Raw genomic sequence first — 16,434 nt, forward strand, 5'->3', positions numbered from 1 at the left:
TTATTATAAATGGAAGGAAAATGCTATGTCATTTGACATGCATGATATTAATATATCAACAGAGAAACTTGGAGGAAAGAAGAGTACTCAGAAATAATACTAGAAATCTTCATGTTGACTGACTTTAAACATCTATAAATTGTTTCTCTTAAACTTTATGAAATTTCTTAATTATAAAGTTCTTGATGTTTATAATTTCTGTTCTAGTTCAACCAGAATGATTGTTTGTCCTCGAGTAGTAGGAGATACTGGAGAATTCCCTGCATCATGTATGTCCTCTGATGAAGGATAAAGAATGATCTCCACAGAATTACTCTCTGCCTCTCTCTCTCTCTCTCTCTGTCTCTCTCTCTCTGTCTCTGTGTGTGTGTGTGTGTGTGTGTGTCGTCTCTCTCTCTCACACACACACACACAGAAATACATTCATTTTCTGTTTTTTTAATTAGAATCTGCCGAGAAGAAAATGGACCCTGGAAATCACTCCTCAGTGAGTTCATCCTCGCTGCCTCACAGAACAGCCACAATTCCAGCTGCCCCTTTTCCTCCTCTTCCTAGGAATCTATTTGGTCACGGTAGTGGGGAACCAGGGCATGATCACACTGATGGGGGTCAGTTCTCACCTGAACACCCGCATGTACTATTTCCTTGGCAACTTGTCCTTTATTGATCTCTGTCAGTCCACTGTCATTACCCTCAAAATGCTGGTGAACTTTGTTACAGAGAAAAATGTCGTCTCCTACCCTGAATGCTTGACTCAGCTCTATTTCTTTCTTCTTTTTATTATTGCAGAGAGTTATTTGTTGGCTGAAATGGCATATGACTACTACGTTGCTATCTGTAACCCCTTGCTTTATAATGCATTCATGTCTTATTATAGGTGCTTCCAGCTCACAGCAGCAATTTATGTCTTGTGAATCACTCAGTCGACCTTCCATACTTGCCTTATCTTGAGACTCTATTTCTGCAAGGCCAATGTGGTTAACCATTATTTCTGCAATGTTTTTTCACTCTTGGAGCTATCCTGTTCTAGCATCTATTTCAACAATTTTTTGGCTCTAGTCTACAGTTCTTTCAATGTCCTGATTTCTGTCTTAACTATTCTTATCTTCTCCATCTTCATTCTCTACAAAACCTTCCACATACACTCCACGGAGGGCAGGTCCAAAGCCTTTAGCACCTGCAGTTCCCACATCTTTCCTGTTGCTGTTTTCCATGGATCTGCAACATTCATGTACCTGCAGTCATCATCTGTGAGTCCCATGGACCAAGGGGCTCATATAAAGACAAGGGTTTTATACCTGCACTGTGCCCATGCTGAACCCTCTGATCTACACTCTGCAGAATAAGGATGTCAAATTGGCCCTGAAGAAAATTCTGGACAGTTGAAAATGTAGATGAATAGACTCAGTGTTGGTGCCATATCAGAAATAAACCTTTGCTTTACTGAGATATGTAATATTTTATTTTTATTGTTCAAATTTTTGGAAATTCAGGATCGTTTTCTCAGACAATACATTTCCCAAATTCTCTTCAGGCTAAAACTTTTGAATTTGTGTTATATGACTATGGAGAAATATCAAGAATAAAGTCAGAGACTCAAGATTTAAAGTTTCAGTGTAATATTAAAAAAAACAAGAATAACTATGATGATCATCATAAAGTTATGACATATTATTATTGAGATAGTATAAAATATCAAACAATGTGCCCAGCACTTTATATTAGACAACTTTCTTTAATATTTATGATATTCCCTCAAGGCAAGCCTTAGTATTGTTTCCATTTGAGAGATTAATCAACTGAAGCCTGTTTACTTTGAGTAAATGTCCCCATAGTCCCAAACATAATAAAGACAGAGGCTAGAATGTCTGGCTCCGAGAATGGTAATTTTACTCAAAGTAATCTATTGGCTCTATGTAATTGTGGGTAGGTGTAAGGCCTTCCCAGTAATTTCTTTCTACACATTAAGCATCTACCTTTTGTGTGAGATTGTATTGCTTTTTGTTAGATCTCTCCAATGCTATTTTTACTTTTATTTCATTTGATTTAATGAAAATAATCAAAATATTTCAAACCTGTGTTGATCAAGCAAAAACACCAAATGCAGAGTGACTGCAGAATCTTATGATAAGACTTATCAAAGAGATTCAAATTATCATGTTCAATACCAACAATTTCTACACAAGTAGCTCAACACATTTTTATCTTTAAACCATTAGTGCTATACTGTTTATGTAACAGGTGCTTCCCTGGTGGCTCAGCGGTAAAGAAGACAGCTGCCAATGCAGGAGACGTGGGTTCAGCCCTTGGGTGGGAAAGATCCCCTGGAGAAGGAACTGGTAACCCACTCCAGTATTCTTGCCTGAGAAATCCCATGGAGAGAGGAGCCTGCAGGCTACAGTCCACAGGGTTGCAAAGCGTCCATCCAACATAACCTTGCCACTAAACTACAACAATAAATGTATGTTAACAGCTACTCATAATAAACCCAAATTCTGTAAGTTGTATTACTTTCATGAGGTTCACGCCTTTTGCTATATAAGTTATAAACAATTGCCATTTCTTGTCAGTTTTATCTTGGAAACATCTCATATCTCCCCTCATATTGTTCCTTTTAAGCTTCTGGGCATTAACATCTGGTAACTATAAATTCACATGAAACTCTGAATACCCAGTTGTCGTCAGCCTCTTCTCAGTTCAAACCATCTTACTCATTACTGACAGATCGACATTCTTTGGGTAGTGTGCTGCCTTATTCACCTATAGTGTCCAAATATGCAACTATATATATATGTAACATAATTTTATTTACCACACGTGTATTTCATTATCCATTCATTCATCAATGGCAAACATTCATCTTCATCTATTTCATGTTATTTGACTTAATTTTCATATTATTTGTCTTATTATTTTCATATTATTTGACCTACTATTCATCAATACTATAAAAGAAGGTAGAATGGCTACAATTACAACTTCTACCTTAGGCATAATTCCTAGTCTGCTATATATAGTCCAGAATATATAAATATATATATAAATCAGCTAAATCAGAACATATAGCCTGTCAGAAATGAACATATGGCTTATTGGATCTCTTCATATTTTTAATTTCTGAATAAGTATAGGAATGATCTCTTTACTTCTTGTTTACATTCTTTCTATATCTGACCTTTACCAAATTCCAACTCTTTTTTACTTCTTTTATTTGGCACACTGAAGCAACTTCAATCATAGTCTGTTCACTTATACAGTGGCATTCCAGACACACAGTATTCTTCTCCAAACATATCAGAATCCTGCAGCCATAGCACACACAAAGCTAAAAGATTTTTGGTGCATGGGTAGGGTGGATTTTCCTTGAATCTGAAAGAACTCCAGTGGAAGGTATTCAAAACAAGAGACCCTCTAGAACCTTGTTTCTCAGAGTGGTCGATAGATGAGAAGCAGTGGCAAAATCTGAAAGATTTTATTTAAAATGTATAATCTCAAATCTATTGTAAAGTAATTAACCTCCAATTGAAATAAATAAATTTATATTAATAAAATAAAATTTAAACTAGTAGCCTTAAAAAAAAAAAAAGACTTACTATAAGAATCTGCTTTTGATCAAGATCCTTAGGTTATTCCCATGCACATTTAAAGTTGAGGAGCTTTTGAAAAATATTGATATCTGACCTCACACCCTGAAATTTTGACTTAATTGGCATAGGGTTCAACCTCGGTATTGAAATTAAAAGAAAAAAAACTTCCCTGATAATTTTTTTAATGAGTTTAAATGAATATCTAAAATTGAGAAGCATTAACTTCCCTTGTGGCTCAGCTTGTAAAGAATCCACCTGCAAAGCAGGAGACATGGGTTGGGAAGATCCCAGGGAGAAGGGAAAGGCTAACCACTCCAGTATTCTGGCCTGGAGAATTCTGTGGACTCATAGTCCATGCGGTCACAAGGAATCAGAAACAACTGAGTGACTTTTACTTTCAATGTAACAAAAGTATAAACTGGTAAAAAATAAAACTGAGTCTTCTTATATTTAACTATAAGATTTCTCCTGACTTGAGTGTGCAATTTACCTTAATTCAATCATTTCTGTTTCCAATTTTCCTGTTGTAGAACAAAAAGTGAAAATACAATACATAAGAACAGAGGAAACATGAAGCATAAGCGCCTAACAAAATGTTTTATATATGCAGCTTAGCACAAGAATCATTAATAGTGAGCACCTAAAAGATCAAAAATTGTCAATATTCTGAATTCTTACCCCATAACTTTAAATCCAATAACATATAGATTTGACTTGAATTAATATGTATATTTTGTATTTACATGTAAAATGGATTAAATACATTTTTGCAAGGATAAATGATTTACCTCATCATATTAAAAATTGTTTCGATTTTAACATTAAGATAACTTGTCAGAATGTTGCCCAATCCTCTAAAACCTTTTACTCACAGAGTGGACTAGGAAAAACTAGAACTGGCCAGGAGCTTGTATGAGATGCAGAATTTCAAAATCTCAAATGCTCTTGAGAAGGATCTGATGCTGGTTGAGGATTTTATTTTGAAAAAATCTCCAGGTGATCCTGTGAAGAAATCTTGGTCACTAATTGTTGAGTTCAGGATTGACAGAGAATTCCTCTTAAGGAAAAAGATAGACAACTGGGGACATGTCAACCACAGCTGCTTCTTTCTCAAGAGCTTGTCTTCTGAGAAATGGAAATCCTTGGAGAGTATTTGACTCCATGTTATTTATTGCCTGGCTTATTTGATATCCGTGACACACCTTCATAGCACAGTGATCACAACCGCTCAAGGGAGAACTGAAAAAGGTGCAGGTGTTTGCTACCTTGAAGCTGAAGAAACACACACTGAAGACTTAGAATTAGAGATGCTGACCTGTGATATAGACCAGCTTCAAAAGGGTCTGTGCCAGCCCTCTCAACACTAAAGACAGCAGAAAGCTGGGTACCTATCATTCCTGACACCAATACAGAGCTATCTTCTGAGTCAAAGGAAGAATGTTGCAAACAAAATTTGGTATTGAGATTTCCAGCAAGAAGAAAGGTGAGTGCATTCATCTCACATTTGTGGCTTGAGACTATTAAGCCTGGAAATAATACCAAGAAAATTCAGGCAAATAGTCTTCATATATTCTCGTATGGAATTACTTATAAAATCCCATTTATATCCCCCTATGTCCTAAACACTATGCAATATACTTGTTATACAGAGGAGAATAAATATGATTCGTTGTATCAACTGACTTACAATATATCGCAAGTCTAAAAATGTGCTGTTTAGAAATGACGGTTTTCTGAATGTAAAGTGGGAAAGTTAAATCAATTACAAGGTGTTAGAGAATGTTTTCATGATGATTTCTAACTTAAGTAAGATTGAAAAGAAAAGAGAACATATTTACCACACAACAGAGACAAAGAGAGATGATAGGATTATTTCATGTGGGAAAAAAAAAAAAGACAGACAGCTGCTGCCTACTTCTCCTTTAGCCTTCAATCTTTTCCAGCATCAGGGTCTTTTCCAATGAGTCAGCTCTTCACATCAGGTGGCAAAAGTATTGGAGCTTCAGCTTCAGCAACAATCCTGTCCAATGAATATTCAGGGTTGGTTTTTATGGCATAAATAGAAAATGGTAATACTGACATGGCATCAAAGGGTAGATGGATGAGGCAGTTTGTGGTTGATGATAAATTAAAAGATCTGAATGTCACACTTTAAATCCAATCTATAGATACCATCAATATATGTTGCTGTATATGTTTATATATACACATACATATATGTATATATGTGGATAGGCATATGATTATGTATGTACCTACTATACTATGACTCACTCATCTATTCATCAGTGATGGACATAAATTTGAATTGTTTCCAATTTGCATTGTTATGCATAAAGCTGCCATGCATGTTTTTATTATTATAAACATGGCTAAAAGCTTTAATAGAAGCAAAATCAATACAATATGGTAATATAATTAACCTCCAATTAAAATAAATAAATTTACATTTAAAAAAAGAAAATATATTTATTATATTTGAAAATGAGGCTTTATAAATATTGAATTTATTTTTTATTGAGATTTCTTTTTTAATTTATTTATTTTAATTGGAGGCTAATTACAACATTGTATTGGTTTTGCCATACATCAACATGAATCAGCCACGAGTGTACCCATGTTCCCCATCCTGAACCCCCCTCCCTCCTTCCTCCCTGTACCATCACTCTGGGTCATCCCAGTGCACTAGCCCCAAGCATCCTGTATCCTGCATTGAACCCGGACTGGTGATTCATTTCTTATATGATATTATACATGTTTCAATGCCACTCTCCCAAATCATCCCACCCTCTCCTTATCCCATAGAGTCCAAAAGACTGTTCTATACATCTGTGTCTCTTTTGCTATCTCGCATAGAGGGTTATCGTTACCGTCTTTCTAAATTCTATATATATGCGTTAGTATACTGTATTGGTGTCTTTCTTTCTGGCTTTAGATGCACTTTCCTTCCATAAATAGACACAGAGTTAAGTGATTATACAGGTGGACAGGATGCCAAAAATGTGAATCATTTATATGGAGCACTCTGCTCCAAATTAAAAAGAACGGAATGAATTCCCTCCAATGACAGTGTTTTACTCTTTCCCCTCCAGAGACTATGCAGATGGAAATGGCAGCAGAAAATCACTCCTCAGTGACTGAGTTCATCCTTGCTGGGCTCACAGAACAGCCACGACTCCAGCTGCCCCTTTTCCTCCTCTTCCTAGGAATCTATGTGGTCACGGTGGTGGGGAATGTGGGCATGATCATACTGATTGGGCTCAGTTCTCGCCTGCACACCCCCATGTACTATTTCCTAAGCAGTTTGTCCTTCATTGACCTCTGTCAGTCCACTGTCGTTACCCCCAAAATGCTGGCGAACTTTGTGACAGAGAAGAACATCATCTCCTACCCTGAATGCATGACCCAGCTCTTTTTCTTTCTTGTTTTTATAATTGCAGAATGTTACCTGTTGGCTGCAATGGCATATGACCGCTATGTTGCCATCTGTAGCCCCTTGCTGTATAATTCCATCATGTCACATCAGGCCTGTTTCTCCCTCATTTCGGGAGTGTATATGATGGGATTGGTATGTGCATTCTCTCACACAGGCTGCATGCTTAGGGTTCATTTCTGCAAATTAGATGTGATCAACCATTATTTCTGTGATCTTCTACCTCTCCTAAAGCTCTCCTGCTCTAGCACCTATGTCAACGAAATACTGGTTCTATGCTTTGGTGCACTTAACATCTTTGCCCCCATCCTGACCATCCTCAGCTCCTACATCTTCATCATCTCCAGCATCCTCCACATTCGTTCCATGGAGGGCAGGTCCAAAGCCTTCAGCACATGCAGCTCCCACATCTCAGCTGTCACTATTTTCTATGGATCTGAAGCATTCATGTACCTACAGCCATCATCTGTGAGTTCCATGGACCAAGGGAAAGTGTCCTCTGTGTTTTATACTATTGTTGTGCCATTGCTGAATCCCCTAATCTACAGCCTCAGGAATAAAGATGTCAATGTTGCCCTGAAGAAAATTCTTGAGAGAAGAGTATTTTTGTGACCAGACATAACATGAGCATGATATTTTAGATCTAGTCATTGCTTATTACATTGAATGGATGTATGATTCCCTTACTTCAAAATCCTTACCAGAGCTTAAAATCTGAGTTAAAAACAAAGTTTCATGCTTTGTTACATTGCTTAAACCCATATGCCTCCTACTATGCCATTTATTGTTTTTGGTGTGTACTTGCATGCTTACTGTCCAAAATATATATCTACTGTAATGTTCATAAAGGTTACCCCCATGCTTGTATTTTACTTCCATATCTTCAGGACCTAAAATAGTTCTTGACACTAGAAAGACTTTGATAACTTCCTTATTTCCTTTTTAAAAACATTTATGTGAAGCTGTGTATATCTCATACTGTCTTTGTCCATTACTTTCTCTAATTAGCTACATATGACTTTTTTTTTTCAGTTCTCAATATTTTTATTTATTTATTTATTTTTCTTTTTTTTTCTTTTACTTTATTTTACTTTACAATACTGTATTGGTTTTGCCATACATCAACATGAATCCGCCAAGTTAAAATCAATTAAATTTATATTTGATGAGTTCTTCAAAGACCTGCAATAAAACTGATGACATCATAAATTATTTCTATACAAAAACTTAGAAGCATGAATGTAAGTAGCTTCTGTATCAAGCCCCAGTGCAGGTAAGATAACTTGTGAACAGCTGATTTCTTAAGTCATTAAATAAAGTTAAAAAGCCAATATCCTTGAAACAAAACTCTTGGTTTTCAAGCATGCAGTCTACATGTGTTAAAAAATAGTATGTATGGTTGGTATCTGATGGGTCAACATAACAAATTTGGAGATACATTGGTATCTGGAACTCAAATACTCCAGTCTAGATTATCATGGTTTCCTATACCCAAGCAGAAGAACTTCACCTATATTGATATTGAGAAAATTCTTAATAAGTAGAATTTTACCACATGTAAATTACAGTTCAATAAATTTGTTTTTAAGATACAGGGAAAATACAATACATTTTGCTATATTGCTGCAATCAGAGTTGTGGATCTTCCTAGGCTGTCACTTTGAACCAGAACATGATTTTTAATTATTCTATGCATTAAGCAAACAACAACTAGTAAACTTTTTCACATTAAGTGACATATTTCTATATTATTCCTAAATATTTCTTTTTTTATAGAGTTAGATAAAGTCATTAACTTATTCTACTTGTTAGGAACTTTTCATGGGATTATGACAGTAACCAGTTGAAACCTTCCTGCAGCCTACATGTTAAAATATTTCAAGTACTACTGCTTTATAAATACATCATGGCATCTGAATACAGTTAATATATGTCAATGAGAAAAAAATTGTTCAAATATTGCGCACAAATTTATTTTTATTTTTTTAATCTCTTTTGTGAAATCACTTTAGAGTGTTCCTTTAACGCAGGTCTTAAAATTTTCCTAAAATTTTGAGTTCTTATATAGCTTGACATGAAATTCACCAGAGTTCTAATAAGATCTATCCCAGCCTTTCTTCCAACCTATAATCTAACAAAAATGATAAATTACAATGATATGACACTATTAAACACTAGAGAGTCAATTAAACACTAGAGAGTCAATGGGAGAAGAGGGAATTGCTAATTGTAACTCTTCCCAAGAGTTGATATGTGTGGGATATGATCCTAATGGGAGATCATTAGCATTATCTGTTCCTCATCTGACTCTTAGCATCAATACTCAGATTATAAGTCACCATTCACATCAACCAACATTTGCATGGGGCCATCGACTTCAGCAGAAGCTAGGACCAGTGACTCACAATTATTTCAACAGAGTCTTCTAGGTTATGACCCTACAACAAGAAGTTCTGCAAGGTTAGTACTCAGAACTATCCACCTGCATCACCAGAACCATTTTCCCTACAGAGAAATAGAGGAGAAGAATACACAGCACTGGTGTTTTGGGGACAAAGAGAGATGTATCTGCATCCCAGTCCAGGACTTTAGAAAGTTGAATCTTCTGTTCTAGGTCCCTCAGATGAAAAGATGTGAGTAGCTATTTTTCTGTCTCTGTCACTCCTCACTCTAATATCCACACTCCCTGAGGAGCAAAGGTTCCCTTATCATCTCTCTGTGTCTGCTGGATAAAAGTATGGCCAGTATTTCTTTGTTTACTCATTTCAACTCAGGTAGTGTGAGAGCTTTGTTCACTTGTGTTGGAGTCTATGTTAGCTTATCACTACACTCCTTTCAAGAATTTTATTAAAAATCATATTTATTGATACTTGTATATAAGGCATTGTGCCAAACACTGTATTGAGTTAACAGTCTAGTATAGAAGAAAAGCTGATAAATAACTCATAATAATTGATACAGAATTAAGCACGTACTAAATGTAAACATGAGAAAGGTATCCTCAGCACACAGAAAATGATCTTATAACTGGGATTTCCATTATTAAAGCCTTTAACTCAAGGACTCTAACTATTGAATATATTTCATCAGATACACTGGGACTGTGTGAGAGAAGATAAAGAAATATAATGAGTCATAAAAGAAATTCTATCAAATGCTGTTTTGTATAATACTTAAAACATGTGACACCTGGTAAGACATAAAAATAAAAATTTTTGTTGTTGGGTGAAATAAATCATTGAATGACAGAAATTTATTCAAACTTCATTTGGATACCTTATAAAATATTAATATTTAGGAAGTTTATATTTAGTAAAAACTCCAAATTTCACGATCATTGTATGTATTTAGGTAGAAAGGAGGGACAAGAAAATGTCTTAAGAAAAAAAAAAATTCCAGCCAACATCAGTTCAGTTCAGTTCAGTGGCTCAGTTGTATCCAACTACTTGTGACCCCATGGACTGCAGCACACAAGGCCTCCCTGTCCATCACCAACTCCCAGAGTTTACCTAAACTCATGTCCATTGAATCATTGATGTCATCTAACCATCTTATCCTCCATCATCCCCTTCTTCTCCTGCCCTCAACCCTTCCCAGCATCAGGGTCTTTTCAAATGATTCAGTTCTTCACATCAGGTGGCCAACTATTGGAGTTTCAGATTCAACATCAGCCCTTCCAATGAATAATCAGGACTGGTTTCCATTAGGGTGGACTTGTTGGATCTCCTTGAAGTTCAAGGGACTCTCAAGAGTCTTTTCCAACACCACAGTTCAAAAGCATCAATTCTTCAGCACTCAGCTTTCTTTATAGTCCAACTCTCACATCCATACATGACTGCTGGAAAAACCATAGCTTTGACCAGACCAACCTTTGTTGGCAAAGTAATGTCTCTGCTTTTGAATATGCTGTCTAGGTTGGTCATATCTTTTCTTCCAAGGAACAAGTGTCTCTTAATTTCAGGGCTGCAGTCACCATCTGCAATGATTTTGGAGCCCAAAAAAATAGAATCTGTCACTCTTTCCACTGTTTCCCCATCTATTTGCCATGAAGTGATGGGATCAGATGCCATGACCTTAGTTTTCTCAATGTTGAGTTTTAAACCAGATATTTCACTCTCCTCTTTCACTTTCATCAAGAGGCTCTTTAGTTCTTCTTCGTTTTCTGTCATAAGGGTGGTGTCATCTGCATATCTGAGGTTATTGATATTTCTCCCAGAAATCTTGATTCCAGCTTGTGCTTCATTCAGCCCAGCGATTCTCATGATGTACTATGCATATAAGTTAAATAACCAGAGTGACAATATGCAGCCAGCCATTATAGCAGAAATGAAAATGACACTGAACCAAAAGATATAATGGAACAAACTCAATAGATCAAAATTAAATAACATTGACAGTATTAAGGTCTTTCCAAAGGTATGGACCATGCTAAGCATCTCATAGGAATCATTTATCAGAATTTACATGGAAGGTAGATTTTATTGTTTCTGTTTTTCAGAATGTTGGAGAGTAAACATGTTATCTCAAGACCACACAGCAAGAATGGTGTTTAGCTGAGGATTCAGTCTCCTACTGTCCACCATATTCAGGTTCCATTAGAATGAAGATAATAGAAGTACGTTAAATCCAACTACTCATTAGGTGTGTCCTTAAAGAATACGTGCTATGCACATGGTTTCTCAGTCTGAGCTCAAATTTTATGATTGTCAGCTTGGGGTGTGTCTGATGATAGGGATATTTGTCTTTGCTGTAAAACCAAATATTTCTTTCCATAATTTGAAGCAGTTAATTTTACTCAATCTCTTGAACATATAAAATAAGTTCAGTACCTCTCACTGCCATATAATGAACATTGAGATAACTGCCCAGTGTCACAAGAATTTTTCCTTTGCTGGAAAAAAAAATTTGATTGTTTTAGCCATCTTAAAATACCATATTTCTAGATCATATTTATGAAACTGTGCAGCTTCTCCTTTATCACACACAGTATTTTACTTCAAACTGAACACAATAGTCCAAATATTGCTTGAGTGTTAAGAATATGAATTTCTATTTTCTAGTACCTACTCATTTCCTTTGCAAATCTAGACCAAAGGTACACTGGTCTTTAAAAAAACATATCACTGTTGACTAGTATTGAAAATTTTGCATGTACTTTACTCATCCACATCTCTACCATCTTTGAATTCTTTTGAGAACATGTACAAAATACATGATTATATTTTTAAAATATTGGCATACCTAATACTTAAGGGTTTCTGTATAGATCAATCTCAGTACAGTGATGCCCTGGTCATAGTGGTAGAGTACATGGCTTCTATTTAGGCCATTATATTCTCACCCCTAAGATTATCCTATTTAGGATAAGAAGAATGAATGGTTCCTGGGGTGGGAAAATCTGTTGAGGTATAAACATGATGTCTGCCAAGCAGTTGCATTTCTGCCCTCTGGAGTCAAAATCCAGGGAGAAGGAAGCTGAGCCATTAAAGCATTGATCTCAGGTGAAATGATACTGGTCATCAGATATTTCCAGTTGAGATGTTACTAAAGAATATAACCCCAACTAATATAATTACTTTTCAAAGACTTGTGAATCCTTTCTTTATTAATTATAGAAAGCATACACTAAAAAAAAAAAAAAGAAAAGAAAGCATACACTATATTACTTATTATAAATGAAAGGAAAGTTCTATGCCACTTGACATTGATGATATTAATATATAAACATAAAAATTTGGAGGAAAGATGAATACTCAGAAATAATATTAGAAATATTTCTTTTGACTGGCTTTAAAAATTTATAAATTGTTTCTCTTAAACTTTATGAAATATCTTAATTATAAACAGCTTGAAGTTTATAATTTCTATTCTAAATCAACCAGAATGATTGTTTATCCTACAGTAGCAGGATATACTGGAGAATTCCCTTCATTATGTGTGTCCTCTGATGATGGATAAAGAATGATCTCTGCAGAATTATTCTCTGCCTCTCACACCAACAAACACACACACACACACACACATACATATATGCATAAGCCTCTATCTCTGTCATACACACACATACACAAACACACACACACACACGTGCACTCATTTTTCTGTTTTCAAACTTAGAACCTGCAGAGAAGAAAATGGACCCTGGAAATCACTCATCAGTGACTGAATTCATCCTTGCTGGCCTCACAGAACAGCCACGACTCCAGCTGCCCCTTTTCCTCCTTTTCCTAGGAATCTATGTGGTCACGGTGGTGGGGAACCTGGGCATGATCATATTGATTGGGCTTAGTTCTTGCCTGCACACTCCCATGTACTATTTCCTAAGCAGCTTGTCTTTCATTGACCTCTGTCAGTCCACTGTCATTACCCCCAGAATGCTGGTGAACTTTTTGACAGAGAAGAGCATCATCTCCTACCCTGAATGCATAACTCAGCTTTACTTCTTCCTTCTTTTTGCCATCTCTGAGTGTTACATGTTGGCTGCAATGGCATATGATCGCTATGTTGCCATCTGTATCCCCTTGCTGTATAATATTATCATGTCACATCAGGCCTGTTTCTCCCTCATTTCGGGACTGTATATGATGGGATTGATATGTGCCTTCGCCCACACAGGCTGCACGCTTAGAGTTCATTTCTGCAAATTAGATGTGATCAACCATTATTTCTGTGATCTTTTGTCCCTCCTAAAGCTTTCCTGCTCTAGCACCTATGTCAACGAATTGCTGGTTCTATGTTTTAGCGCAGTTAACATCTTTGCCCCCAGCCTGATCATTGTCAGCTCCTACGTCTTCATTATTTCCAGCGTCCTCCGCATTCCTTCAGTGAAGGGCAGATCTAAAGCCTTCAGCACATGCAGCTCCCACATCTCAGCTGTTGCTATTTTCTATGGGTCTGCAGCATTCATGTATTTGCAGCCATCATCAGTCAGTTCCATGGATGAAGGGAAAGTGTCCTCTGTGTTTTACACTATTGTTGTACCCATGCTGAACCCCCTGATTTATAGTCTACGGAACAGGGATGTCAATGTTGCCCTGAAGAAAATGCTAGAGAGAAGAATATTCTTCTGATCAGAAATAATATGAGAATGAAGTTTTAGTCTAATTAACTAGCTGTTTTATTGTGCAAGTTAATATTTAATTTTAACCCACATGTTAATATATATTTATTAATATATATCCATACATTTAGTGGCATTCTATTGACATTATTTCATATTTGTATGGCCTGTGATGCCATTTGTCTCTGAGTTTTTCTCTCATAAACATCACTGAGATACAGATTAAAAGAAATAGGATGATCTGGATACATGGGCCCACTTAAAGCCACAACACCGTTCCTCCCTCTGTTCTTGTCTACAATTGATAAAAAACCTTCTGTCAATGAAATATCTTCTAGCAGTTAGCACTAATGTTCTTTCTTCTGTCCAAAAAAAAAAGAAAAGAAAAGAAAACAGCAAAACTGCTATCAGTATAATGATTGTAATCTCTAACTTTTGCACATCTAATCTGGAAAAGTACCTTTCCCAAACCCTAACTTGTGAATATCTGATTCCTCAAGTCATTAAGTTGCATTGACAACCAACCTTGGGCCTGGAAAAAATTTCTAGATATGATCCCAAAATCATAACTCATAAAAATTAATAGTGTGGATTTCATCAAAATTAAAATATTTTGCTTTTCAAAGACAGTGTTAAGAAAATAAAAGATGATTTTAGATAAGTGTATACACTTTTATTTTTACATCTAATATATATGTAGATAGATGGATAAACAGTAATTTCCAGGTTTCATATTTTGCTTTCTTAAGTGGCACTTTTTTATGATAAATGAAAATCACATGACCTACTATAATTCATTATCCAGTTTAGTGTATCATGCATTCTCTTTAAGTCTTTTTACAATATCCTTTTTTGCTAATGTTAGATGATACTTACAGAATCCTAGAGTTTACCTTGTTTCTGATGTGTGACTGGACTCTAGAAAACAAGTGTGAATCTATTACATAATTCTGGCACTATACCAGAAGCCACATTAGCCACAATTCCTAGAATGAACACTACATCTTCCTTTCCAGACTCGGATAATTCTTCCATATGTATAACCTTTCATGTTTACAAATCATAAGAAAAAAGTACTCTTCCCTTCTGAGTTACATTCAATTCAACATTTTTGAGGTATCAGGGTTCAAAGAATCATGCTTGACTTTTTCCTCTTTGGTTTTCTTGACCAATTTCTACCACCCGCCCATGCACTTATAAAAGAAGTAATATGTGAATACTTACTTTATATACTGGGCATGTCAGGCTTACCATTACCAAGACAATGGGTTGCTAATCTAGGCAACTCAGGGTTACAATTGAAGATACTGTCACTGGGTGTGTGTGTGTGCGCACGCACACTTGCTCAGTTGCTCAGTCATGTCTAACTCTTTGAGGCCCCATGGACAGTAGCCTACCAAGCTCCTGTGCCCATGGAATTTTTCAGGTAAGAATACTGAAGTGGGGTGCCATTTCTTACTCCAGGGGATCTTCCAGATCTAGAGATCCAACTCACATCTCCTGTGGTTCCTGCATTGGTGAAATCCCAAAAGAGGAGCATCAAATTTATCATTCTATTTGACTTAATAATAGCTTCAATTGCTTTTTCACAAGCAGTTTTTTACGTTGATGAGCGAGAACTGAATTACAAGTGGATTTTGAAGGTCATTTTAACACAGGAAGGAAGTTAATTTGTATAAATTATTTGTGAAAATTTATTTCTTGATGCTGGATTTAGGGTATTTAAATTCTCATATTCATAATTCACAAATCATGGATTCAATCAAGTCTATTAGAATGTGAGAACCAGACACATTCATTTCTGTACTTTCTTTGTTACCTGTATTCAAAACTACTGGAAAGTGGCTTCAGAGATTTAATCAGAACCAGATGAAAGTTAATATTCTGACACATGGACTGAAATGCATTGATGAGCAGGTCTTTTTCCTTCAGCTTTCTCATATTCTAAGAAGGGTTTTTTAGGTCAGTCATACCCATCCTTAAATATTTTGTTATATAATATAACTTCTGTGATCTTCAAAACATGTAAGAAAATATAAAGAAGATCTATACAAAATGTACTCTGTATAGATCTAGAAGACAGATCTATAGACTCTTAAAAATAACTTGATTGTTGCCTAGTTGGTATGTGAAAATAATCTGATTTATAATATATGCTACACTGTTACACTGGCACACTAAGGCAAGTTATTATGAACCAATGGTGTCTCAGGAATTGTTGGAAATGTTGTATAACATTTGAGATGTTATAGTTTTGAAATACGGAAAACTGGCTTAAAAAGGCAGATGCAAGTGTTTGCCCCTGCAGCCTCTTTTGTTAATGAAATTAGACATTTATTATTATAAATGAGTTT

General features: G+C 35.8%; 2 protein-coding genes and 1 pseudogene across 2 annotated transcripts; all 3 read left to right on the forward strand.

The window, feature by feature from the left end:
* The first annotated feature begins 448 nt into the window (after positions 1-448).
* LOC128068872 (putative olfactory receptor 8G3) lies at positions 449-1,402 on the forward strand (annotated as a pseudogene).
* A 5,270-nt stretch (positions 1,403-6,672) lies between these two features.
* LOC128069249 (olfactory receptor 8G1-like) lies at positions 6,673-7,632 on the forward strand. The gene has a single exon (XM_052662548.1). The coding sequence runs from the start codon at positions 6,685-6,687 to the stop codon at positions 7,630-7,632; it is 948 nt and encodes a 315-aa protein (XP_052518508.1). The 5' UTR covers positions 6,673-6,684.
* Positions 7,633-13,154: 5,522 nt separating this feature from the next.
* On the forward strand, positions 13,155-15,070 carry LOC128068612 (olfactory receptor 8G1-like). Its single transcript, XM_052661720.1, has 2 exons — positions 13,155-14,068; positions 15,034-15,070. Exons 1-2 carry the CDS (start codon positions 13,155-13,157, stop codon positions 15,068-15,070), a joined length of 951 nt encoding a protein of 316 aa, XP_052517680.1.
* The last annotated feature ends 1,364 nt before the right edge of the window (positions 15,071-16,434 follow it).

The sequence above is a fragment of the Budorcas taxicolor genome, chromosome 25 (assembly GCF_023091745.1).
Source record: "Budorcas taxicolor isolate Tak-1 chromosome 25, Takin1.1, whole genome shotgun sequence".
NCBI classification, from domain to species: domain Eukaryota; kingdom Metazoa; phylum Chordata; class Mammalia; order Artiodactyla; family Bovidae; genus Budorcas; species Budorcas taxicolor.

Bases quoted from the DNA above. Each gene is read 5' to 3' on its own strand.
- LOC128068612 (XM_052661720.1), top strand. From the start codon at position 13,155: ATGGACCCTGGAAATCACTCATCAGTGACTGAATTCATCCTTGCTGGC. The intron at 14,069-15,033 runs AGAGAGAAGAAT...TACATAATTCTG, and splicing joins GTTGCCCTGAAGAAAATGCT to GCACTATACCAGAAGCCACA.
- LOC128069249 (XM_052662548.1), top strand. From the start codon at position 6,685: ATGCAGATGGAAATGGCAGCAGAAAATCACTCCTCAGTGACTGAGTTC.